At 37.1% G+C, this 14,725-nt stretch overlaps 1 protein-coding gene across 3 annotated transcripts in view; it reads right to left on the minus strand.

The window, feature by feature from the left end:
- The window catches only part of LOC125033994 (cleft lip and palate transmembrane protein 1-like protein), a 31,150-nt gene extending 19,231 nt beyond the window's left edge, over positions 1–11,919 (minus strand). Inside the window, exons 1-7 of one of the 3 annotated variants that reach the window (XM_047625613.1) lie at positions 11,760–11,919; positions 9,056–9,234; positions 8,458–8,649; positions 8,211–8,321; positions 1,623–1,750; positions 1,223–1,366; positions 794–935 (exon numbers count right to left, since the gene is read on the minus strand). In XM_047625613.1, coding sequence (XP_047481569.1) covers positions 794–935; positions 1,223–1,366; positions 1,623–1,750; positions 8,211–8,321; positions 8,458–8,649; positions 9,056–9,223 — 885 coding nt within the window. In that variant the 5' untranslated portion in view covers positions 9,224–9,234; positions 11,760–11,919. Of the gene's footprint in view, positions 1–793; positions 936–1,222; positions 1,367–1,622; positions 1,754–8,210; positions 8,322–8,457; positions 8,650–9,055; positions 9,235–11,759 lie in introns of all 3 variants that reach the window. The other 2 variants (XM_047625611.1, XM_047625612.1) reach the window with 2 other exon arrangements.
- Positions 11,920–14,725: the final 2,806 nt, after the last annotated feature.

Raw genomic sequence — 14,725 nt, forward strand, 5'->3', positions numbered from 1 at the left:
GCATCAGAGACTCCAGTGATTTCTGGCAACTGTCCAGCCACTGGGAGCGGGAGTCTGCATGTAGTGGAACTTCCCACTCAATGCGCTCACCACACGTACAGCCATACCAGGTAGATCAAGCAGTTTGTTATGACAGTTATACACATGACGATCAGCTAGCCCAGTCTTATCCAGCTTCGCAAAAAATTATCAAACGGTACAAGAAACTCTTCAACTTGCTGAACTTGGCAGATGTCAACTTCCTGGCCATCCACAGTCCTTGGAAGTGAGATGTCAGAAGATGCCCCTGATGCTCCTGCCAATGTTGTGTGCCTTTTGCTGGAAACAGAAGGGGAAGAGGAAGAAAACCAAAGAAATGTGCAAGATCTGCAGGGTTTAGCTGTGCCCTGCTCCTTGCTTTAATAAGTACCACACTGCTCAAGGTTACCAAAGTAAAAGAAGAAAAGAAAAAGAACAAGTATTTTTGTCCTTCTGTCAAAACACCACTTCCTTTACACAGTAAACTGCCACCCACATGCAGTAATGTGGAGCCTCCAAATGAGTCTCCAAACATGAACATATAGTAAACAATACTTATAACCATTTCCCACAAATCACAGGCCCGAACCAACAAACTTTTTGAAGCAAGCAGACCAGGAGGGCTGTATACAGCAAATGATCCAGCAGGAAGGAAATATGTCTGTAAGCATTCCCTGGAAGGAGCATTGGACAGTGAATTCTCACCCTGTCAACATAGGGCCAAATTCATTATGTTAATTCACAGATCCCTACCCTACTTAAATCATCAACTTACATGTAAGGCTGCAACCAAAAAAGTTACACATAAGAAGTAAAGGTTTGTATCTGAGAAAATGCCCTTCACTTCATCCAAGTCCTTATCTGAGAATCCTAAATGTGCCATAGGATGCAGTGCAGCTTCAAACTGCATCCATAATCTGAAATATTAGATACCACTTTTTATAACAAGCTGGGATATAAACACTTTTATTTGGTAATGTCTTTCATCATTTTTCCTTTAAACTAGTAAGTGCAGACATGTAACTATGTCTCAGATTTTTTTGGGTGTTAAATAATAGACAATATCATTGTATTTTACAACAGTTTACCAATATATTATCTATCAGATCCACAACAGAAACTAATCTTTCTAATATTTTTTTTTTTTTATAAGCACTTATTTCTCATCTAAAATTCTTCTTCCAATAATGAAGGTTGGTCTTACCTTATTTTTCCATATGATATTGGGCTGTATTTTAGAGTCAAGTTTGTCTCTTTCATTGAAGAATCTACTTCCACCAAATCTCTTAAGCGTGCACTAAGACTATCCACATACATGATTGGGAGGTACTGTCCATTGGAATCCAACCTGTATATGAAAGTTTGATGATAATAAGTTTCTAATAATGTACCCTAAAAGATGATTCATCCATTCTGATACTAAAAAAAAAAGTAGAAGTGAGATGGAGCTGCAGTGCACACAAGGCAACCTGAACTTATAAATAAAATATATGACTTCCTGAAATCTACAAATGTTTTAGGGCCACATACCAACATGGTAATATTATAGGACATCATAATCAGAGTAAAAACATGCACGAAATTAAAAAAATTCATAACCTCACCTGAGAGAGCGACCTATATCATATGGCACAGCATTACGAGGAAGACTAACAGGATCAGTAAGAATGTTAAACACTATCAGTGACTGGAAGTGAGTGACTGGTCTTTTTCTCCCTGATTGGGGTTTTTGCTTCTGAAATACATAATCATTATCTTAGTTCTTAAAAAACTTTTTATTATTCATGTTACAATCAATAAAACAGCACATATAGTTTCATGTTTCTAGAAAATGTTATAGAACAGCAATCCCACATGAACAATTCTGATGTTTTCACATCTATTCAAATAAGGAAGCACTTAAAAGTAATTTCAACAATTATTTATTTAATCATAAAGTAGAGGCAAAATGTTTAAATGCACCTGCTTCCACAAACCTAAGATGATAATGGCCTTCTGATTCCCAAAGATTAGGAACCATTACATTAGCAAGCTTCCAAGGCAATCTGATGCAATATTTTCAACCTCTTTCCAAATTGGAAAAAGTATAATTTATAAGCTATCAATATATAAGTATAATATATAACCTATCAAAAACATTTTACATGGAAACAAAATAAGTTTTGCTTTCTCAAGTTTACTTTTCATATTCACTCACAATCAATAATCACATATCTCAGTCATGTTTTAAATATGCAATAAAGGCAATTTACATCATGTATGCAATTCTTCATCTCCATACATGTACAAAAAATATTCCATGAAATAACTCAATGAAGGGACACAATAATTCACTTCATACATAAAAATGTATCATAAAACAAAAAAGAGATTCTAATTTTGTTGCCAGTTTAACTTTATGCCTTTTTCAGACTGCAATCAACTGCAAATCAACCCTTATTACTGTTCTAATAGAACTTACTTACTGCAAATATATCCTTATTGTACCCTTCAACTTCAAACTCCCTGAAATTGAGTCAACTGTTATTTTTCTCTTTAATTCTCCAACTGACTTAACCCACTAAAAAAAGGTGTCCCACTACTGGGACCATTTCCAGGCAACTCATATGTAAAATGCTATTGTTCTTGGCTGTGTTCCGGGTATCTCACGTGTGAGACAAAATGAATGGACCTCAGTAGCATCTGTTATGTCTATATGGATATTTACAAGATAATTTCTTATTGCGCACATAACCAAAAGTTACATCATGAGGTCATATAAAGAAGATGTGAAGTTTATATTACTTCCATTTACCTGGATTTGACTAGATAAGGGTTGATAAAGTAGGAGAATTATGAGGAGAGAGAAAATCAAAAAGAAAATCAAAATGAAATTTAAAACAAAAGCCGAGATTAAGGAGCAAGGAAGAGAGACAGAGATGAATAGATAGATAGATAGACAGAGAGCCAGGCAGGCAGGCAGGCATAGATAGATAGATAGCTAGATAGAGAGGCAGCTAAGCAGGGAGATAGATGGATAGATAGATAGATAAACAGACAGAGTCAAACTGGTAGATGATATCACAAAGATTTACGTCATGAAGATCTGCATCATGAAGTGACATTTTGAAGCTGAGGAAGTGACATCATTAGTCACCATATTTACTTTCAAGACATCATTAAAAGGAAGTGATGTCACTTTACAGCTGCCATCTTCTTTCCACATAGTAGTAAATGATATCAAAAAAGGAAGTGGGCTATGACATGAGCAGTTATGTTATGTTATGTGACATGTGATCCAGGTTGCTTTGACCTCATTGGCTCTATTGGCTTCATGTTCCAGCCAGGTCAAAGCATGGGAATATCCCCATATATATAGAAGTACTTACACCTCATTCATTACTCGCATTCACGATGCCTCACTTTGCCAGCATTCAAAGACATTCCTCCTCCTCCTCCTTTAAGGTCGAGGACCCCCAGCCATTGACTTCATTGGTACCTCCTGCCAAGTGCTTCCATTGCAACAATCTCTGTCTTCCTCCTGGTCTTCTTTGAGCTCTCCTCCAAGGAGAGTGGTGAAGAGTGCTTGCCAAAGATGCTGTCTACCTACTTCAGTGTATCCAGTTCAGAAGACGAACTGGATTATGTCTTACAGGTCGACACCATGCTCAACACCAATGAGCTGGTAATTTTCATTATCATCACTATTGTGCTCTTTCTATTTGTATTCATACTTAAATATCTTTTGCATTGCACTGAGCAATCATAATTTATTACTTTTTCTTTTCCATTCCCACAGGTATGCAGCTGCACATCCTCCTTCCTCATATGAGGAAATGGATGCCCAAGTCCAGGCAGGAGGTCCTCACATACCTTGGGATTCGCATGACAAGGGGGGATGGTGGATCTCCCCAGTTATTGCAACTACTGGATGGCCAAGAACTCACTGCTGAAATCATGATCAGGGATTAGTTAGACCAATTGATGACTCGCCTCCATTTCACCCATGTGGATGAAGAAGTTCCACTTGTTGTATGTGGAAGCTCCAACCAGTTGTGGACACCCTCAACAACTTGTTCTGGTTGACATTCATGCTGAGGCAGGACATCACCATCGACAAGTTTTCAAGACTACAACCCATGTAAAAGGTTTGGATTGAAGATCTATAAGCTTTGTGCCAGTACCTTTGTGCCTGGCAGCAGAGTACACCTCATTTATTCAAGGTGAACATCAGACAGGAATGTAGCAACATGTTGTCACCTACCAAAATGGTGTTGCATTTGATGAAGACGGGTGGTTTCCTTGAGTTGGGATACTATTTGTTTGTGGACAACTGGTACACATTCCCAAGTCTCTTTCATATGTTGAAGGCAAAAAGGACGAATTTGGTAGGGACAGACTAGCTGAACAAGAAATTCATGCCGAAGGACCGCAGTGTGAGGAGGAAGGATGATGTCAACTACTGCAGCAGCAAGACAGGGTTGCTGGCCTTACAGTGGCAAGACTGCAACACTGTCAGCATACAGTCAACAGTTCATACTGCTGCAAAATGGATGGTGGTAGAGCATTACAATGTTGGTATGAAAGGTGGTACAAAGGTCTTCTTCCTCTTTGACATGGCCATTGTCAATGCCTGGGCAATTCCATGATGCCCTTGGCAGAGAGGAATCACAGATGACATTTAGAGTAGGTCTCGCCTCTGAGCTACTGGGTGACTTCAGAGAAGGGGTCGACTCCACCAGGAACCGCACTGCAACACAACCACCAGTTGCAGTGAGGCAGGCCCTCAAGATTGGCATGAGGGGGAGGTGCCTTTGATGTTCAAGAGCCAGAGGAGGAGCAACAGGAGCTTCTGCCCGGACTGTAATGTACGCCTCTGCACCTATAAGTGTTTGGAGGCTTGGCACATGGTCCAGTGATGTCATCCACAGGGGAATAAAAAAAATAAAAAAATTTAACTCTTGATTTTCCCCTAACAATATCTGAGAGTAACACACATGGCAGTATTAGAGAGTCTGGACTCCATACTAAACTTTCAACCACCGAAACAAGTGCTGAATTGTGTTTGTTTCTCAAAAGTTTTATCTACAATATACTCCCAAGGCTATAAAAGGTTAGTAAAATTGGAGCTTAGGCTCTGATCTGGTCACCCATGGTGTGTGGTTCATGAGGGGGTTCCCAGCAGTGGCCACTCTCTGCCACAGATATCACCTGGAGAGGAGGGTGTACTTCACTCTGAAGGAACTGTCACTAGTGGATTAAACCTCACACAAACAGCTCTGAAATTTTTCACACAACAGACTTCCAATTCTGATATCCCTAGCACAAAAAGGCATCTACTGACTTCCGAGCCATAGACAAAAATTATACATATATGACAGGTTTCACAGTCCTTACCTTATTTAAAAAAATAAAAAATACACATACATAAACAATACAAAAATGAAAAATTCTTTTCCAGTTTTTAATGTGCAAAGTAATTGTGGTACACTTAAAGTCACCATGGACCATCAACTGTCAGCTGATGATTTCCAAGTTCTACCACAGGCTGCAATGAGGGAAACTGTTGTCCAAAGATGAGTGCACACATCATATTTTGGAAATGTAGTTGCTGAGCAAATTGCTGCTGCATCATGTGCATCATCTATTGTTTCTTCTGCTGGAACATTTGCAACAGATCCTTACTTCCCTGTGGAGTAGGGATTGGTGATAGCTGTGGAGCTGTTGTTGATGCTAGCACTTAGGCATCATACTAATGCCAAAGTTGAGGCATTGTTTGCATTGTGCTCAATTTTACCATTAACACATTCCCTAGGGAGATGATTATCCTGCAAAATGGGGTGAGTGATTTAAAAACCTAAATGGCTTGGGGAATTTTCTCCACTTTGTATGGTCATGATGAAACTCAGTCACCATATCATTAATTCTAATACACTAAGGATGTTCATTATGATGAAGTGCCCTTATCCATAAACTTTGCTCTTTTCCAGGATTTCTCCTACTGCTCCAATTATAGTCTTATATGTAAATGACTTTTCAGTCTTACACCAAACATAAATATTATTCCATCCTAATTTTACTTCTAGAGCTCCTTTAATTTTGTTAAAAAAGGCCACCTTTAGGACTTGAAGCACCCTCTGGTATTTGTCTCAATGCATTCTTTGCTTTGTATCTATTTCGAAATATGCACATTCATGGTAAAGTAAAGTAACTTCTACTTCTTGATTGTCTCTTTATATTGTTTCTTTATTTGCTATCAGTGTCCACAACCTTTACTGAGATGTCCATCTAAATCAGAACAGAAAAACTGGCTTGAGATTCACTGTTTTGACAGGTGTCCTAAAGTCAGGTCATTTGCCAAAACATCATTAACACATTCAGTCAACATTAAGTCTGCGCTACTAAGGTATGTAATGCACAGAACAAGCACTAATTCACTGCAACCCAAAGAGGTCTTTTTAGAAACCATTGTCTGGGTGATCAGGTCACACTAAGTCACAGTAGATCAAAGTCATTGTGGACCAACACTGGACAACATCAAGGTCACTGACCTTGACTTTGCTGATAATGTTGCCTTACTATCAGTCTCTGGAAACCTTAGTGGTGGCTCTTGACAAATTTAACAATGAGGAAAAGTTCTTGGGTTTATAGGTGTCTTAGACCTTGCCTGACTTGGCAGTCAGGCAAGGAAGTCAGTAGACAGATTAGTCTGGCAGCAGATGCCATGAATTCACTCAACATAACTATTTGGAGATGGCAGTTCCTGTGCAGAAGGATCAAGTTACAAATCTTCAAGGCCCTGATACTGCTAATTTTGGTTTATTGAAGTGAAACCTGGACACTATCCCATCTTTTGTAACAAGCTGGAGGGTTTGCAATTGTTAGAGATTAAACTAATTAAGGTTAAGATTTTTAGAATATCAGAAAATGTTTTTAGCATCTTTTTTTGTACTACTAGTATCTGCCATCTACAAATCTTCAGTGTAATACAGACTAATATTAAATGTAACAGGAGCAGTTCAGGATATATTCTTGCCAAATGAAATATGACTTGTACTAGAATCCCTTTTAAATTTTGGACATATAAAGTAAAAAACTGGAAACCAAATGTGTAATGAGAAGCCATTTTCAAACATTTAAACCAAAATATTAACTTAAACTAATTTCTCATGTCTTCTATTACTGCTACTACATGAACTTATACAATTTGAACAAAATTAAGAACTATTTTACATAATATATAGACTCACTCACCTTCCAAATATTGTAATATTAAGAATTATTCACTTAAAGGTATTTAATATTCATTTGAATCTGATTCATTTGGATCCAAAATGGATTTCACAGTAATGTTCTATGCTGATCCATAGATATCTGTGTATTTTTTTTAACAATCAAATTTGATTACAGCCATGTTGCTTTTATTTCAAAGAAAATTCTTCTTGTTAGTAGTATAGCTAAAAGAAAATCTATTTAATATCATCAAGAATTCAAAGAATAAACATTCATAGGACATCAGAGCAGCTAAATTATATCCATATCCACATAGATGAATGTCTGCATTATCCCTGTATATGAATGTAATTTGAACATTTGGTTAAGGAAATTGAAAAACACGATTATAATCAAATATACCTGATCTTATTGTTTTCCAACATTAGTGAATAGCAACTGTAGGCTGGCCTACAGATTATAAATTGATGTTGAAAAGAAGAACAAGGAAGCATCATACCCTTTATAAAGGGTAACCTTACATGTAGATAGAGTAAAAGTTTATCCTTAATATTCTTCAGCCACTAAAAGATCCAATCAAAAAGTTTTGAGATCATGTCTACATAAAGGAAATTCCATTTTTTATCTAAATTTGACCACCCTTCTTTTTGGAGTATTCACCTTGTGCTGTGACACACCACTTCCAATCTTCTACTATGTTCAGGATACTTTATGAAAGGCTTGTTCTATAAGAGAATTATGCATTATTTGTAATTCCTACTGGGTCTCCTTTATGACCCTACTACTTAAACATCATCTTAGGGAGTAGGAAGTCAATTCCTGCCAGTAGAGGTGGAATTAACAGATTCAGACTTCAAATTACCTCTACTGATTGACCTGACTTTCACTTTAAAAGTCTTTAGACAAGATTGTGAAAAATAGGAAATAAAATACTATGACTTAGAATGAAAACAAATCTGAAAAAATAAAGGCCACTTCACCTTCTCTTCTCCACCAAGTAAATTAATTGTCGCAGCTTCAGGAATATGATACTTCGTAAGGTGAGCCATAGCATACACAGCGAGATCATCTTTGACTACACTACCCCAATCCTGTCAACAAGCAAAAGATTTATTTTTAAAAATGTGATTGGACATAAAAAAGTTTTAGAGCAATATCATAATCTCTTCATTACCTCAAGGTATATAAACTATATATAAAATATGGCTCCCACACAATCTTCCTTACCTCTGGGTCAACTGAGGGTGAAGTTAAGAATATATGAAGATATAAGGAGCCATTATTTCTGACTCTTTTAGGTAATAGAACCTCTACTAACTCTTCTTGTTCCTTTAAATAATCAAACTGATGTACCCTGTGCACCAGTCTGAGGTCTGTAGCATATTCTGGCATCTTTTTCTGAGATGTAAAGGCTAAGAGCTGTAAACAGTGAAACAAAAAAAATTAGGTATTTCTCTTAACAGAGAATGTAAACATCATTAGTTGCTTGTTTAAATGAAAATAAACAAAATAATAGAAAAGAATGTAAACTGGATCATTCTGAGGATGCAAAAACTTTTTACCCCTAAAGTATGAGGCACACATCTGGCTGCAGAGCATTAGTGCGAGAGCTACAGATCAAGGTGAACCAAGTTCATTTTTTGTCTTTTTTCAACTGAATGATTATCTTCAAAGTTATTAACTAACTTTTGAACATGCATACAAAAAAAATCTATTCATAACTATGTATGACAGTGACATGACACTCTAAAAGATTTCTAATAAACTAAAAACACAAAATGACTAACAACACAACAATATGTGTACCTTTAACTTTAAATCTTACCTGAAATTTTGGTTCCTGAGCAATAAGAGGGTGTAAACATTCAGAATATTCTGGACAAGATGGTGGCATGAAAAGCTGTCCCAGGGTCCAGGCAGAATGGATAATGTAAGCTGTAAATACTCCGCAGATTACAGTGGTCAGGGAGGGAAGAGTGTAGCCTGTTGCCATTTTACCTTTGTCTGTTTAGAGAGAATATAAAAGAAAATATAGAATGTAATTATCAATTTGATATTGCAATTTTGCTTTACAACCAATTAAATGTCAGTCTCTCTCTACAGAAATACCTATTGTTACTGCACTTTTATGTCTGATCTTTCTGCTACACGACCACTAACATTCAAAAGTAGTTACATTAAATAATAAATATCAATTGGACTAATTTTGGTCCACTGGTAAATAAATAACATCAACTCAATTAGTTTATATCTATAGTGCTAACAACTATGCAGTCTACTGAAGGGTGTATTTTGCTGAATATATGTCAAAATGATATCCTTTTCCCACAGGGGAAAGAGTATGTTGTTCGCCCCAGGTAAAGTTTTGCCACTTAAACTAGCCAGGCATCTTGACAGAGATACTGAGCTCAGTTGTACCCAATCAAGCAATCAGGAGCCAACCTGCTCCCTCATGACCAGACTAAAATATCTGTAACTCTGTAAATATACCACATGATTAGAGAAAATAAATCAGTTTTCACTCTAAATTCAATGCATATTCATTACTCCTAACAGGATCAACAGACATTTCTTTCTTTGAATCCATACTTCAGCTACATTTTATGCTATTCTTTACTACTGAAGTTGCATTAGTAGCAAGCAACTCTTAAAATCATATCTATTCTCTCTACATTTCCAAATACTCTAAGATGTCATCAATATTGTCACAATTTTATAGGTTATCAATATAGATACACAAAACGAACAGCCTATTAATAAGCAATTCTAAAACAACTGAAATATGAAAATACACAAATAATAAGATAAAATAGATCCCTTTTTACTTTAAACAATACATGCCATACCCAACAAAATTTAGGAAAGATTATGTTTGCTTTGGAATGTACCAACATGAACAAGGGAAAATAATGTAATATTAAAGAAACCAATACATGTGTTCATTTGGATTCATGATATGATAACTTACATATTTTATTTTCCCTTTTCTATTGCATTTCAAAATTAAACTATAATTATACAGGCATTCTTAAATCCAAAAAATTATTTATATTTGGCAGTAAAAATGAAATTTGGGAATCTGGTTATGAGAAAATGAAGCAACAATATTTTAACTGACAGCAGATAATAGAGCAGGAAGTTAGTTAGCAGGATGACCATTCCTTCCACATTCCCTTTTAAGATCTTTTAGATTTTAGACCTAACCTATGCATTTTGGCAAGATTATTTTGGTAATTCTTTACAGCATGAAAGCACTCACTAAGTAACCCAATTTCACATCCCAAAATTTATTCAACAATCTAAGTTGCCGTGACTGGGCACCTGAAGAGAGGGTTGATAGGGGGCTCTGGCCCTCAACACATTGTCTTCACCTCAATATGTACAGGAAGATAGAGCTGAAACCCTTGAGCACTGAGTGCGAGCAATAAACGTGCTTTCCTGTTTTCACCAAGTAGTTCTCTTATATAAAAGCTGCACAAAGTTGTTGTAGTGCCTATTTACTGCGAAGATATTTTTGCAGGCCTAAAAGAATTATTAATTTATCTGAACTGTACTAGGCTGTGCCATCAATGACAACCAATTTCAATAGCGTAGAAAGAATTTATAAATAATGTATCATCTGTCGCAGATGTTACATAATACAAAACAATGGTGTGTAAAAACAAACTGTGTTTTTTTGGACAAACTGAAAATGTAACTGGCCAAGTTATGATTTCTGAAAATAAGTGTGCATGTAAAAAGGGTGCCAGATCACTTTCCACGATCATTTTCCTTTATTTGTGGTTGCTGCCATACATGTCTGTGGGTTATTTCATGTACCGACGACTGCATCTTTTAGTCCTCTACATGACTATCTTCAATTTGCCCTATCTTAGTGCATCCATGCCATAAAGATTAACCATAAAATACTACTAGGAAAGTCTACAAGCACAATCTAGTCACATTGCATATGGTGGAAGCTTCTTGGCCATTGTTAAAGCACCAACAGGCATGGAAGATGCACCAAATGCCATTAGGCAGTGGTGGATGCATGGGTGTCTTTGTATCATATACTGTAATGTAACATTCTGGATTCAATGTAAACACTTAAGTTTAAACAGTTTACTATGTAGAGTACCATATAACACTAAAACTAATTTTCTCACTGTTGCAGCACGTTTAGTACTTGTTATTTATATTTTTTTTATTAAACTATTCTGATTAATCTTTCATTTGATAACAAATTACATTATAAAAATTAACAGCTCAAATTTGTCAAGTTACATATGACAATCCTAATAGGAATTTAATCTATAGTTTCCCCCCCAAAAATGCCTTTTCTGCCTTGTAGAAGCTAATGAATCACATAGATTTGGTAATTTCAAACAACTTTTCCTTTAACTGCAACTTCCAATCCGAAGCTGTCAAACCAAAAACACATATGTTCTTCAAGAGTAAGAAATCCACACCACTGTAATTTCATCCATTTCAGATATCGCAAATGTTTTCCTTACACTTGAAAGCTTGCCATCTAGTTAAGAACATGTTACCTTATTTAGTCCCAACAACCATGCAACCAGATGTCAGGGAGTTCCATATATATATATATATAAGAGGAGAGGCGACCTGTTATGTGTTTCTCGACCGCTCTCCTATAGCCAAAGTAGCCGTAGTTGCCGGCATCGCAGAACAGACATCGAGAGTAAGCAAAGAAAAATAATGGCTATATTGGCTATAGAGGCTAATAATCAAAATCAACCTTTCAGACGTTGAAAACAGTAAATTCCATAATTTTAAAGGACCACGACACAACTTTCCATTAAAAAGAACCATCCCATTAACGTTTTACCAAGGAAAAATATCATAATCGTTAGGGGAATAAGACAGCTTTTTTCCTTCGTACTGATTTTAATGCAGCAAAATTAAATCATTGTAAAAATGAAACCCCTGTAAGTGCAGGTATGTATACCAATACAGATTTAGATAGATGAGTATGCGGTAGATATGCAGATCTGCAAAGATGGAGATACACACACACACACACACACACACACACACACACACACACACACACACACACACACACACACACACACACACACACACACACTGAGAGAGAGAGAGAGAGAGAGAGAGAGAGAGAGAGAGAGAGAGAGAGAGAGAGAGAGAGAGAGAGAGAGAGAGAGAGAGAGAGAGAGAGAGAGAGAATAATTTGGGTTATAAAGTGAACGAATAGGTGAAAAACTGAAAATAGCTAGTGAGGTTTAGTGAGCCGGTTAGTGAGAGCGAAGAGGCAGGCGAGAAGTGACCGCAAGTACTGTATGGTAAGCGTTTTCGCGCATTGAGACATCTGCTGTGAATACAGCTCTATTTTTGTTTGATTTATGGGTAACCATTCAAAACTGGAAAATGATGCTAACGGAAGCAGCAAATAGAATTGCAGCTCTTGAAGCCAAAGCAGCCAACCCGGTAGTAGAATATTCGAAAATACGCGAAGAAAACGTAAATTTGAAGGAATTGGTGGATAATTTGTACAAGAACACAACGATTCAGAGAGAGAATATTGAAAAGTCTGACATGAAAATCAAAGAGCTCAAGGAAAAGGTGGAAGAAGTAGAAACCAAGATTGCCAACGGTAATCAAATCGAGGCAAAGAAAAATGAATTTAAGTCACACCTTGGGCAACCCGCAAGTAATATTGCAAATTAGGCTGATGTTGATAATCATATTGGGGCATGGAAAAAAGTTTTGAAGGTGGATTCGAGCGAGACAGTGAATACAAGAAATTTAACTGTCAATATTCTCAAGGTGATAAATCCCGAATTCTCGGAGCAGAATACCATAGCCCACAGGAGGTTGGGATTATTCGAAAAGGGAAAGAAACGCCCTTTAAAGGTGACATTCATGAATAAGCTAAAGTCCTAGCAACACACGAAGAATGTAAAGGCGTCTTCTGTACGCGTTGTTAAAGTTAATTCCCAATTAAAGATAATCCAGATCCAAAGTACTTGCACAGAAGATGCAAGATACACTGCCAGATGCACGAGTATGTGCGATTATCAGTAAATGTGCTGTTTTAATAAAGTCTGTGTAATGGCAATTATCGTTCACCCTCTACAAGTTCCATATTATACACTAATGTAGATAAGGAAACGTTTGCTACAGAGGAAACAGTATATATATACACATATCTGCAGTTTGAATATCCCAGAAGTATTTTCACATAAATCTTTAACATGAAAATGTCAGAATTTGTTTCGGTATTGTTTATTATAAATATTAATGGAAACTCGGCTCTATCTTTTCTATGGAGTTGACGTCTTGACGTCTCAATAAATGATTGGGGAGATTAACTAGCTTGTTCTGCGCATGTGCAGGATTAAGATTTGAGCTCAAAAGTAAATCCTGCTGCATTTAAATTTAATCCTGGACGCTGCCATTACGCATGCGCATTAGAGATCTGGCTTAAATTTTAATACTGGATTAACAATTATGACGCATACAGAAGACGCCCTTAGAAAAGCTGGATAAGAGAAAATATGTCCAAAGATGACAGAGAAATACTGCAGAAAAAACTGGATGAGGTAGAAAAAAAGGACTACAGTAGAAAAAAGGAAAACAAAATCATTTGGAGGGTGAGAGGCTATATCAGCTGACCTGTCAAAAACGTGGTTGTGCGAAGGGTCGTGCCATAGGAAGTGGTGACGGCTCTTCATATGATCGATGCTGGGAGATAGCGAGATCGCGTCAAACTAATGTATAACATTTAAAGTAGAATATTACTTGGCGTTGTAGCCTGTGTATGTTTATAGTGTGAGGGCAGTTCGAGAGGAACCTCCGTGACGTCGAGACGCCCATAGCATTCTGGAATCAGACCGTTAAGCTGATATTCTGACTGTTTAGTGGCTTTGTATATTGTGTGCATTTATGCAATCGATATATTAATTAACAGGTTTGACCACTACTGAATAAACCTTATGCTAGTGCTCTGCAGTGGTATCAGTTACCCTTCACCCATTGACAATCATAGGCGTTCTCCGGCGGCCACAGTCAAACGCAAAGGGCGTCAATTACCAAGATGACGTACCACGGAGCCGAGGGCGGGGTACATTCCTGTCGGCGACAGACGGCAGTCCGCGACGACTGCAAGCACGGGACAAGGAGATCCTGCAAATCACCGGGCAACAAAACTCACAGTGCTGGATTCTTGCAGAGTCAAAAACCCTCGGCACTGTATTCTTACAGTAAAAAAAACAACAACATGATGTGTTTATTACAAAGCAAGATGCTGCCTACTGGGCTAAGGCAGCATTTAGTGATGGGACACATGTTTGGCAGTTCAAAGACCTTTCAGAGAACTATCAATATAATATTATCTTCCGTCCTTGTTCGCTACACAGCTGCTTACTTGGATGATGTGGTATTTTTTTTTAGAAATACAAAGAAGCACCTCGGACATTTAGAGGAGGCTCTTGAATTGTCACAGAGTGCTGGTCTGTGTCTGAACCCAGCAAAA

The sequence above is a fragment of the Penaeus chinensis genome, chromosome 17 (assembly GCF_019202785.1).
Source record: "Penaeus chinensis breed Huanghai No. 1 chromosome 17, ASM1920278v2, whole genome shotgun sequence".
NCBI classification, from domain to species: domain Eukaryota; kingdom Metazoa; phylum Arthropoda; class Malacostraca; order Decapoda; family Penaeidae; genus Penaeus; species Penaeus chinensis.